At 35.9% G+C, this 13,941-nt stretch overlaps 1 protein-coding gene across 1 annotated transcript in view; it reads right to left on the bottom strand.

Annotated features, from left to right (window-relative positions):
* Nucleotides 1–13,941, bottom strand: part of HSP-25_8 (Heat shock protein) — a 39,971-nt gene that overhangs the window by 9,362 nt on the left and 16,668 nt on the right. Inside the window, exon 4 of the mRNA XM_012939495.3 lies at nt 6,949–7,146. Within this exon, the coding sequence (XP_012794949.1) occupies nt 6,949–7,146 (198 nt within the window). The remainder of the gene's footprint in view (nt 1–6,948; nt 7,147–13,941) is intronic.

The following is a 13,941-nucleotide window of genomic DNA, read 5'->3' as shown; positions in this document are numbered from 1 at the left end:
TGGTTCTTATTGACCTTAAATTCGTCGTTCTTTACTTCTTTGTTTTGGTTGTGTTTCCCATTGTTTTGATTTTTGTTCTTATGTTTGTGCATGATTTTTCTGATTGGTTGGTAAATTGGATTGATTTCAATATGCTTGTTGATTGCTGATTGACCTGAGTGCCAGGCTTCTAAAAATTCTCTGGTGTTTTTGGAGTTTCCTCTGTCTAAGATTTCCACATTTTTCCAATCGAATGAGTGTCCGCAGTTGTCCACGTGTATTCATATAAGTGAAGAGATATGCCGTTTGATTGCTAATTGATGTTCATGTAGGCGAAGGTGAAGCGGGCGTCCACTTTGTCCGATGTACTGTTTTGCGCAGTTGGCACAATTTATCTTGTAGATGATGTTTGATTTGTTTTCCTTTGTTATTTCATCTTTTGGTTTGCATAAGATTGATTGTAGTGATTTTGTCGGTTTGTGTGCCACACCTATTCCAAAGGTTTTCAGCAGTCTCGTCGCGGTTTCTGATATTCCTTGTATATATGCTAGGGTGATCCTTCACCTGGAGTCCCTCCGGGGGCTACTGCCGATCCCAAGCCCGGATAAAGGAGGAGGGTTGGGCATGGGGTTAGCGTCCCCATCCCGTAGAAAACTAACTCGCTAAAAAAACGCTAACCAGAAAAAATTATTCAGACCTTTTAAACTCTGCCCTGGGAATCAGAAGGTCTTCATTTAGAAGAGTTATGATGCCTTATAATGGAAGACGAGTTCCTTCGGAAGTTACGAGACCGATGCCCCTTCTGACAACCAGAGAGACCATTTATTTAGGTACATGGATTGTTCGTACAATATGGGACACCGGGAGAGCCTTCCAAATTGCTGCAGAAATGAGAAGATACAATCTAGAGGTACTTGGGATCAGTGAAACACATTGGACACAAGTTGGACAACAACGACTAACTACAGGAGAGCTCCTGTTATACTCCGGCCATGAAGAAGAAAATGCACCACATACACAAGGAGTTGCATTGATGCTGTCCAAACAAGCGCAAAATGCACTTATAGGATGGGAATCTCATGGACCAAGGATCATCAAAGCCTCGTTCAAAACAAAGAAAGAGGGCATTTCAATGAACATCATCCAATGCTATGCGCCTGCCAACGATTACAAGGAAGACGCTAAAGATCAATTCTACGATAGGCTGCAGTCAATCGTCGAGAAGTGCCCAACAAAGGACCTGACCATTCTGATGGGAGGTTTTAATGCCAATGTTGGAACGGACAACACTGGATATGAAGACATCATGGGACGACACGGACTGGGAGAAAGGAACGAAAATGGTGAGAGATTTGCAAATCTATGTGCCTGCAATAAGCTGGTCATAGGCGGCACAATATTCCCACATAAACGCATACACAAAACCACATGGACTTCACCGGATCACATTATGCAAAACCAAATCGACCATATCTTCATCAGTAAAAAGTTCAGAAGGACGATGGAAGACGTGCGAACCAAGAGAGGAGCTGATATAGCATCAGATCATCACTTGCTGGTTGCCAAGATGAAATTGAAACTCAAGATGCACTGGACAACGAGGCGGACAATATCACAAAAGTTCAATACGGCCTTTCTTCAGGATACTAACAAACTCAACAAATCCAAGATAGACCGCAGCAACAAGTTCCAGGCCTTTCATGATCTACTCAATGGAGAAGGAACAACTATGGAGAGCAACTGGAAGGGGATCAAAGGAGCAATCACTTCAACATGCCATGAGGTTCTGGGTCACAAGGAGCACCATCACAAGGAATGGATCACTGTTGATACACTGAATAAGATTCAAGAAAGGAGGAACAAGAAAGCAGCAATCAATACCAGTCGAACAAGAGCAGAAAAAGCCAAAGCAAAAGCTGAATACACAGAAGTAAACAAGCAGGTGAAGAGGAGCATCAGAACTGACAAACGTAAATATGTGGAAGATTTAGCAATGACGGCGGAAAAGGCTGCAAGAGAAGGAAACATGAGACAACTGTATGACATAACAAAGAGACTCTCTGGAAATCGCTGCAAATCTGAACGACCAGTGGAAAGCAAGGAAGGCAAGGTAATCACCAACATTGAAGAGCCACGAAACAAGTGGGTAGAACACTTTCAAGAACTCTTGAATCGACCAGCCCCACTGGACCCACCCAACATCGAAGCAGCACCCACGGACCTCCCAATCGATGTTAGCCCACCAACAATTGAAGAAATCAGCATGGCCATCAGACAAATCAAGAGTGGCAAAGCAGCAGGACCACACAACATTCCAGCAGGGGCACTAAAAGCAGATGTAGCGGCAACTGCAAGGATGCTCCACCTTCTCTTCAATAAGATTTGGGATGAGGAACAAGTACCAACAGACTGGAAGGAAGGACTGCTGGTCAAAATACCGAAGAAAGGCGATCTCAGCAACTGTGATAACTACAGGGGCATCACTCTTCTCCCAATACTAGGAAAAGCCTTCAACAGGGTATTGTTAAACAGGATGAAGGACTGTGTAGACGCCCAACTTCGAGACCAACAGGCGGGATTCCATATGTATAGATCGTGTACAGACCAAATCGCAACTCTACGGATCATTGTGGAACAATCAATTGAATGGAATTCATCACTCTACATCAACTACTTCATTGACTACGAGAAAGCATTTGATAGCGTGAATAGGACAACACTATGGAAGCTTCTTCGATACTACGGCGTGCCTCAGAAGATAGTCAATGTCATACGGAATTCCTATGATGGATTACACTGCAAAATTGTGCATGGAGGACAGTTGACAAAGTCGTTCGAAGTGAAGACCGGTGTCAGGCAAGGTTGCTTACTCTCACCCTTTCTCTTTCTCCTGGTGATCGACTGGATCATGAAGACGTCAACATCTGAAGGGAAACACGGGATACAATGGACATCTAAGATGCAGTTGGATGATCTAGACTTCGCAGACGATCTGGCTCTTCTATCCCAAACGCAACAACAAATTCAGGAGAAGACGAACAGTGTGGCAGCAGCCTCGAGAGCCGTAGGTCTCAACATACACAAAGAGAAAGCAGGATTCTCCGATACAACACAGCATGCACCAATCCAATCACAATTGACGGAGAAGATTTGGAATATGTAAAAACCTTTACGTATTTGGGCAGCATCATTGATGAACAGGGTGGATCTGATGTAGATGTGAAGGCACGGATCGGTAAAGCAATAGCTGTATGTTTACAACTGAAGGACATCTGGAACTCAAAGCAACTGTCAACCAACACTAAGGTCAGGATTTTCAATACAAATGTCAAGACAGTTCTACTGTATGGGGCAGAAACCTGGAGAACTATGAATGCCATCATCTAGAAAATACAGGTGTTTATTAACAATTGTCTATGCAAAATACTTCAGATCCATTGGCCGGACACTATTAGCAACAACGTACTGTGGGAGAGGACAAACCAGATCCCAGCGGATGAAGAAATCAGGAAGAAGAGCTGGAAGTGGATAGGACACACATTGAGGAAAGCACCCAACTGCGTCACAAGACAAGCCCTCACTTGGAGTCCTCAAGGCCAAAGGAAAAGAGGAAGACCAAAGAACACATTACGCCGGGAAATGGAGATAGACATGAGAAAAATGAAGAAGAATTGGATGGAACTAGAAAAGAAGGCCCAGGACAGAGTGGATTGGAGAATGCTGGTCAGCGGCCTATGCTCCATCGGGAGTAACAGGCGTAAGTAAGTAAGTAAGTAAGTAAGTAAGATCCTTTTGTTGATTTTTGTGCTTGACTTGAGTTCTATTTAGTTCTACTTTAAACAAATAAAATTTGATAACATGTACCGATCAATGTTAGACCACCATTGAAAATATGAAAGCACGAGACGACCATTTCGTCCTAGTATGGGTCTCTTCCAGGTTTCCAATGCTGGTCTAGGGTTGATCGGTTCATAATCTCAAATAAAACTCAACAATCTCTACAAACCTAAACTGAGAATTTAAAAAATTTGTAAAAATTAAACACTGAAAGGATTTCCAAACACTCATCATTTCAATATTTATGTGACAAATTTTAATAAACAATGAAATAGTTCCATTTTATAAAAATCAATAAGGAATTTTAGATTCTGTACAGACTCTAAACAACTGTTTAGTAAGAATATGCAATATTATTCTTGTATAAAAAGAGTAATCAGGAGTAGTGTAATTCGAGTGAACGAAACTGTTAACTGATGCAAACAAGAGTAAAGTAAAATAAAAATTATAAACTAAATCTAATGAAAGACCTTCGAATTAGATATATGGAGATATAATGTAAACTGGCAAACTGGGTTAGTCAACTGATGAAAGTTATTTGCTTCTTAATGTGCTTGCTGTTCATATTCATTCCTATGCGAATAGTAACTACAAAGACAAAACTACCAATCAATTACGTCATTACACAGGCTTAACTAACATAATATTAGTTATACTCCTATAACTAAACAACTAAGTAATCAAGCTCCATTTTAAACGTTACAATACTCACTCAACCTGACCTTGGTGGGCATTTCTGTATTTAGAACTTACTTCGTAGTAATCACTCACAATATAACATATAGAAACTATTCTATAATCTCATTAAGTATCATGGGTTGTACAATGTCATTCAGTTATTGAATTTACTTTTTAATAAATTTCATTAAGAAAAGTAACACAAACCATTTATAATGTTGAATTCACAAGTCAACTAAGCTAGACCATCATTGAAAACCTGAAAGCCCAGGACGGCCATTTCATTCTAGTATGGGACACCTCAGCAGTGCACATCCACAATCCCGTACGTGGGACTCGAATCTAGTGTAGGGTCAGCGAAATGTCACTAAGCCCTAGCCAAGTCATCCGGAAGTTGGATCATTGAATATTGAGCAAATCATCGATCCTCATCAAGGTCAGGGACAACCAACTCGCATCAGTTAGTCGTATGCCATGGACTGGCACATGCGGCAGTGATCCTACGTTCGCTTGTATCTACTTCTGTAATAACGTCCTCTGTGTTGTACAGTCTTCAAAGCATCTATGGTACCTTGATACGTCAATGGGGTAGTCCACGAAAGCGCTGACCACGAGGCGTGACTTCGACGTTAGCTAGTTTGTCACACCATTCACGTCTAACTCCAGTAGGCCTCCAGTCATTTTCGACATAGATCATTTACGCTGGTGATCTACCCTAGGATACTAGGTCTCGCGCGTGAACGCTTAACCTCTAGACTACTGAGCCAGCATCCAACAGTGTTAAAGTTCAACCTCAATAGATCCGTGATCTTGAGCAACTCTTCACCCATTTAGTCATCAATATTATATTTAGAAAATAGTGTGATCATAATAAATATCTACAAAATAAATTAAGTTATGCATCTTATTTAGTGTTGAGTTGTTTACCCTTAACTTTTTGTTATAAAATAATAAACATTCAAATTGTTCATCAACTTATTTATTCTCGTAACCACAATAAAAGAATATTGATTGTTTAGAAAACTTCTATCAATAAAATATTTGCAGAACTTTTAAAGTACATTTATCATAAGATTAAAATTTATAGATTTTATTGTTTGTTCTCCATAGAGCAGTATTTTTAAAGTTCAATTTAACCTTGAACTCCGTTTAAAATAAGACACAGTAATATAATTTCATAATAAAATAACATGAATTTACCGACTATTGACTGATAAGATACAATCTAAATTTTATACAACCTAATGGAATATTTTTTTATAAATATTGCTAAAGTTGTGAACGGAAATTATTATATTTCCACCAAACAATTTAAAGGTATCCCCGTGAAACTGACCCACCCCATGAGTACTATGTGCAACTGTGAATGTACAATGAATAAGGAGTTGCAAACTAAGATCGACAAGTCCTACAATGATCTCTAGATTTACTAAGTCTCAACATCACGTTGACTCTATAAAGTGGAATTCTGCATATGACACTTTTTTTGTTTATGAAAGTTACCCTCGGTTAATTACACAAAATTCATCCAGTGTTATATATTTGAAGTTTTCATTCAAGCTGGTATTAGCTTGTAGATCTATTTATTCTAAACTGAGTTTAAAATTAGTTGTTTCAATTTTTAAAAAAATACATCAGTGAAAAAACTAAACTATGGGCTCAAGTTTTTGAAATAATCCAAAACGTCGTGATTAGTCATTATCACCGCACTGATGTCTGGCTTTTATATTCCTGTTCAGGTCCCAAAAAGACTACTTGTGAGATTGGTTTCTGGAAATAAGCGTAGGTAAGTTCCTCAAACCGCTTATACGGTAGAGTGAGATTCATCTTAACCACCTTAACGACTACAAACATATTCTATTTTTTCACTAAACTAATTATAAATCACATCGTTTCTAAAAGAACCCACAGTAGTCTGAAAACTGTAGTTTGCTTTTGATAGTTTTGTTCTCTGAGCTGGATGGCTTGGTCGTGGAGCTTTCATCGTTCTTCTAAACGACATCATCGGCACAAACTTTAGATAGAAGTGAAGTGTTCGAATTTCTCCATATGCGTTTGCCCACTTCCAGATCAACATTGAAAACTATTTTACGTTTACTATGAGTATAATAATTAATTTTTACATAATAAAGGTGTATTGTACATATTACCATTTCTTAAATTTTCTAATGATATTGAACAGAAACTAATATCATGATTATTGTTAATTGATTTTATTCAGTTTGTTTGTATAATATAGCTTACTCATTAACTCCGCCTGGAGTCCCTCCGGGGGCTACTGCCGGTCCCAAGCCCGGGTAAAGGAGGAGGGTCGGGCATGGAGTTAGCGATCCCATCCCGTAGAAAACTAACTCGCTAAAAAAACGCCAACCAGAAAAAACTATTCAAGTAAGCTTATTCATTGAAAAATTAATTATATTTTACTATGAATATTAAGAATAAAATTAATCTTACCTCTGTCATATGACATTGAAAATTTTCATGATCAATTGATCGTGGTAAATCAACAGAACGATGAAATTCACGTACAGTTGTTGAATTGCCTGATTTAATTGATTTTTTAGCATGAACTCGTAGATGATTATCAACTGTAGTCACTTCAATATCTTCTGGTAAAAAATCTTTTGCATCAAATCGTACCTTAAAATGTACCTTAATAGAGAAATATAGAATAAAAGATAAAACAGTACATACAAATCTCGTTTTTTTGTGTTGAAAAAACATCAATTCTATTTAAAAGAATAAGGAGAAAGTTTAACAAATTCAAACTGATTTATATAAACAGTAGATTCAATTCATTTTGTATTGGTTGTTTGAATCTTTCCATTGATGTTTAGGACTGTGATTGATCAGTCACTTATTGGTATATGTTCATGCTGTGCGGATTGACTCGATATTGCTTTAAGTCACAAACATTATAAGCAGAGATGGATGGCACCTAGCAGTAGAATCCAGGACTCACGTTTCATCTTATTTGGGACTCGTCAGCCGGATGTACCTGCATTGCAGAGTTGATGTTTACACATCAACTGTTGCTTCAAACGCCGACCCGTCATCTACAAAGTATCAAAACTCCAGATGGCCACCTATTCAAACCTTTATAAATAATTTATTTCTTAATAGTATTTATAATATTTATTTGTACCTTATTCGATATTTAAAAAATTAGGCTGAATAAATTTGAAACACAAAAATGATAGTATCTAAATTTAATTGTGAATATTCAAGGGGTTCCGTTCTGTAACTTAAGTCTAAAGGAGAATCGAGAAGAGAAAGACAATATGAAGCTCATGAGAAAAATTTCGGAAATCCTCTGATTCAGATGGTTTAATTGTGTAAGTAAAGTTTCAAAAGGTGATTTATTAAGTAAAAATTAAATCATTTAACCAATTATCTATCGTTCCATGCAGCTTAGAGAATGTGACAGTTCCAAGCAAATGAAAACCTGGATTGAAGATTGATTTTGTGATAGAAAAAATATATTTAATGATGAATTTTATATTTGACTGCGTCACAGACGATAAATCCACCAACTCATTTATTGCATTCTTTTCACACGATTGATAAACTATTATAAAATCATCACCTCTTCAGAATTCTGATTAGAACAACAAAAGACCAGATGACCAAATATGAGTACTGCTAAACTATTCTGACGTATGACTTATGCAATTATACAGGTATCAAACTATATAGTAATCGAATTTAACAATCCAACTAGGATTGATTAATAGTTGACTGATAGTTACTTGTTTATCCATATATATCATACAACAATGATAAGTTTCTTTTATAAATTTCGATAGAGAAATCAGAAGATAGGGTCCGTCAACTCCATCTTCTAATTGCTCTATAGAAATGAAAAGTTAAAAGTTTATTTGAATAAAAAATCAATAATACTCAATTTCATTTTGGAGATTTTTATAATTTCACTCTTGTAACTCGAAAAAAAGAAAAAAGAAAACACAAACTTATTAACCCCATGACAAATAATACAAGTCAACTATGCTTTAACCTTGAATAATGTTGGGAATTAGTTTATTAAACTATAATAGTTAGTTTAAAAAATCACCATATACACAAAATAAAAAACAAACAAAGAGTTGATCGGTCATGATAGATAATTTAATGGTAAAAATAAGATAACTATAAGGATAAAAAGATTATTCAGTTAATCTTTGATATTTCAAGAATGATTTGGCAAATGATATTTATAGATTTAATCCAACTAAAGCTTCCATTCGATGTTAACTGATAATTTGTAAGAAATAAAGTAAACAAATATAATTTCCAAATTCATTTGACATTGTTTACTTGAATCTTCCCATTGATGTTTAGGACTGCAATCAATCAGTCTCTTATTGGCATATGTGTATATTATGCGTATTGCCTCCGTTCGCCTTAATTCACAAGCATTATAAGCAAAGATAGATAGGACTCAGTAGCTAAGTGGATAACGCGACAGAGTTTGAAGAGAATGGTACTGGGTTCGAGTCCCAGAATGAACATCAAATCTGAGATGCAGGTACATCTAGCTGACGAGTCCCAAATAGAACGAAACGCGTGTCCTGGACTCCACTGCTAGCCACTATCCATCTTTGCTTATAAATATAGTTTTCTTTCAGATTATATCCGTCAAAATTTGATCTCAGTTGAAATACTACTGGAATCAATGGAACCGAACGTCCTGGGTTCGAGTCCCACGTGCGGGATCGTGGATGCGCACTGTTGAGGAGTCCCATACTAGAACGAAAAGGCCGTTCAGCACTTCCAGGTTTTCCATAGTGGTCTAGCTCAACTCGACTCATGAATCCAACGCTTAATGTAATTTTATCGAGTATTTGTATAATTCCAAGATAAAATTCATAGTATAAGTTTAAATGAGGAACATTTGAAAAATTAATAAACATGGAACAACTGATTTTCTCATCTGATCTGAAACTTCACTGAATTATGCACCCATCAATGGTAGGACTCTGAATAATCAAGATAGTCATGATACATTTGGATCAACACTTCAAAAATACAATAATCCATATTTTTATGAAATCTCTTTTTAAAAGTAAACAAGTGTTTAATCATTGTCTAAATTAAAAATTTATTTAAGTATTATTATCTATTCTAATTACATTGTTAGCTTATAAATATTGTCCGTGTACAAACAGAATAGTTGTGATCAGTTTAGGTTCTTATCAATTGTTTTCACCTAACATGTAGAATTAATGATGAAACAGAGTGTTTACTGCATCCTAACAAGTGTTCATATCAGAAATGAAACGATAATTTGTCACTCACATAAAACAACAACCAATAAATAGGAATTCTAAACTCATCAAGTTAAAGGATCTTCTAACGTGGACGATGATGACACAAATATATATATATATAAGTTTTGGTTAGAAGTTACATTTTAAAAAGTTATTTTAGTTTTGTTCACGCTTACACCTTCATTAGAGATAATGTATCAATGTAAACTGAAACTCAGAATCTGTAATTTTGCTTTATTACACTAAACATTGACAATATATGTATATTTGTATACTTCTTCAGTAAATATAAGTTGTTACAACAGTTCAAAATATTTCTGTCCACTTTGCGAAATTTCAAGTATCAAAAGACAACAGAAGGTAAATATCTTTGTGATATTCAAGTTTACTTATTGAAATGGTAGAGAAGATTCGTAACTTGGATGGATAATTTTAGCGAAGTTGTATTTTCTGGGTTCGGTTGTTTTATTGTGACGCTTCCATCATCCATTTAGGAAACATCATTAAAACAAACTTTAATTAAAAGTAAGCCATATTACATCTTCATATTACTTAGGCGAAAAAAGTGCACATCTAGACAAATCGAGCACATATTGTGATAACAATTCAATCAACCTCTATCATGTTTTTATATTTATGGTTATACCCTTAAAATTTAGCGTTAGAGTTAAAAGAAAGAAAACATTATTCATTTTAATACTAGCCAGTGAATATTGTGAACAGATGCTTCTACTTGATATTTTTCCCTTTCCTTTGTTTAACTTCAATAACAAAGGAAACAGCGGTAAAAATTTTAAAAAATCTACCTAAATTAATTCTGTAAAAACTCACCAATAACTTATGTTTTCTAATGTATGAAACCTGATCATCCGAGTATGGATAAGACCATTGATAATACAGAAACACAGTGAAACTATATCTACACCACATTGCTTTTTTATAACCGATTTAGTCGTTTTTTATGTATGCACAATAAAGCTACTGATAACTGCATCTGGCTAAACTATTAACAAATATTAAGGTAAGAGGAAAATTGTGTCCAAATTGTAGATCAAACGAATCTTAATCAGATTTCAGTAAGCTTGGAGCATACAGAATGCAGGTACAGTTCCAAGTTATTTTTAACTGATAACAAACACATAGAAGTGTAGACTTGAATGTGAAATTTTATCCATGTAATGCTAATCTTATTTTAATGTATTGATAATGCGATATTTATGGTAAAAACGTAATTATGTCATTTGGTTGAATAGATGAGTCATCGTTTAGTGTCAAGTGTATTGTTTCTTCCAGTGAATTTATTTTTATGCCGCTTTATATTAGTCATACAAATGTGTTTAATGTACCAAAGCTTATCACTTAGCCTAAAAATAAGTTTAGTTAAATACTTTGTTAAATAATGAAAAAACATCAAAAAAAGAACTACAAGCCATATATCATTTGAAAAGTGCACAAGATTCTGTTGTTAGGCTTCAATAGGTCGGTTATCATAGGCGGCTAAACTACAGACAGCTTACTAAGTTAATACATATCTCTGTATCCAAACTTAGATAGAAATATGGTAAATAGGCAACCATAAACTAAGTAACACGACTAGGCAACAATCTCTATACACATATGTATGTTTCAATTTACTTATGTAATGAAATCCTAAAAGTTGCACGCATAAGCTCAAAACAACAAAAGATAATAACAACCAGTATTATCTTTTAAATTGTAGTCAATATTGAAATTATCGTAATAAAAATAACAGCCAAAACGTAACAGCATATAATCGTTAGATCTCTGAGATAGATAATAATTTATGGATGAACCAATAAAATTAAAGACAGCCAATGTTGGATTTTGGAGCGAAGTTCATTCATCCATTTGGCTACATAGAGTTTTGGCATTAAAGTTAATCTCAGTTCATGATGAAAACCCTAAGTTTAATTTCTAACCCTAACTTCTAATCCTCAATCCAAATCCTCATTCCCAACACTAATCTATAATTCTCTTCTGACCCTAGGAAGTAGGTGAATTTTCTTAAGTTCACTTTTGGTGTCGCCTAATAGTCGCAATAAATTATAGTCTCGCTGATAATTGGAAGTTTATTTGGCATAACGAAGCAACCAAGAGAACGATATTGACAAATGGGAATTTTGTGTCAAAATGTCAAAATGATAGAAGGAAATCCCGATCGATGGTACACCATGATTTAAAACCTGGAAGCACTGAACGGCTGTTTCATCCTATTGTGGGATTCCTCAGCAGTGCTCATCCACGATCCTGCTCGCGGGATTCGAACCCAGGGCCCTCGGTCTCGCGCGCGAACGCTCAACCCACTGGACCACTGAGTTGGCATCCAATGGTTTTAACACATCCTGCTCGCGGGACCGTGGATGCGCACTCCTGAGGAGTCCCACAATAGGAAGAAACGGCCGTCCAGTGCTTCCAGGTTTTCAATGGTGATCTAAAATCAATCGGTTCATGATCTCAATCAAAAATTTAATAAGCTCCACAACCTCTATACTGATGATAACCAAATTTATTGGCATGTATGTGCGATGAGATCCAAAAAATCACCTTGCATTTTGCAATCAATCTCGTTTTCACTGAATTAAAGAATAAAACTCTAATTGATGATGAAAATGTTGAACGTTTAGCAGCCTACACTTTCGTGAAAAGTCATAAATTGTCGTTATTAAATAAGTATGTTACAGCAATTAATATCCTAAGTTTCCTGGTGCTTGAAATGAAAACAAAATTAAAAGACCATGGGGATTTATTTATTGAGGGAGGGGAGTTGTTAAGACAGGAGAAAATATGTTTTTAACACCCGTTTTCCCTATCGATCACTTTTTGCAAAAATTTCAAGTAATGATTGACACAAATATCATAGATTTTAATTATCCCCATATTCAGTGCCAAGTTAAGAATCACGTTGCTTTTCAAATGTATTAAGATGTGGTAGTGTGAATACTAGTTCAAGTGAATCTTAATTGTATTTAAATAACTTGACTGCATGTAGGATATTCAGAAATACTCCCAAATATCTGATCTTCTGTTTCCTTCTCCACACGTGAATATATGTCTTACACATCGATTTTCCACCCTAACTGGTACCTCATTAATCATAGGTATTATACACGAATAAATATTCGAAATTTTGATTTAGAAAAAATTGTATAATAAAATGAACAACGTTGGTATGATTATGAAGTTAGATGGGTGTTATCATTGTCTGTTATTACAATTAAATTTAACAACAATAATTATTATAAGTTAAACATATTGAATAAAATAGAAGTAATACGAAGGGACATAATCTATAGAAAACCTTTCTTGTATAGAAAATATTTATACACTATTTTCAATTTGCGGTTGTGGGAATTGCTGAATCCTATTGAAATCATGAATCTTTTAAAAATAGACTACTGTTTGAAACCTGGAAGCACTGAACGGTCGTTCCGTCCTAGTTCGGGACTCCTCAACGTGGCACATCCACGATCCTACCCACGGGATTTGAAGCTACGACATCCAGTCTCGTGCACGAACGCCTAACCCCTGAACCACTGAGGTGGGACCCAACAGTGTTAATGTCTAACATCGACCAACCCACGATGCCGCGCGACCATCGTCTATTGTATATATTTACTTACTTACTTACTTACGCTTGTCACCCCTCATGGGGGAACATAGGTAGCCCACCATCATCCTTCATCCAACTATATATTGGACAAACCTTTCCAGTTGTTTCTAATTGCCATTCATACTTTTCATGTCTGCTTCCGGTTCCCGACGTATTGTGTTCCTTGACCCCCCTCATTTCCGTTTTCTTTCAGGATTCCAAGTAAGCGCTTGTATCATGATGCAGTTTGATAATTTCAGCAACGTATGTCCTATCCACTCCCAGCGTCTTTTCCTAATTTGTTCCTTACCTGGAAGCTGGTTTGTTCTCTCCATAGTAGGCTATTGCTGATGGAATCTAGTCAGCGGACATTCAGTATCTTGCACAGACAACTGTTTATAAATACTTGTACATTTTTGATGACGGTTGTAATAATTCTCCAAAACTCAGCTCCATATGGTAAAACTGTCTTGACGTTCGCACTAAAGATTCTGACTTTGATGTTGTTGTTGTTTTGAGATCCAAATATTTTTCAACTGTATGAATGCTATTCTTACTTGGCCAATTCTC

Source organism: Schistosoma haematobium, chromosome 1 (genome assembly GCF_000699445.3).
Source record: "Schistosoma haematobium chromosome 1, whole genome shotgun sequence".
NCBI lineage: Eukaryota > Metazoa > Platyhelminthes > Trematoda > Strigeidida > Schistosomatidae > Schistosoma > Schistosoma haematobium.
Note: the sequence above shows the minus strand (reverse complement) of the source record. Positions and strands in the feature narration are given on the sequence as shown.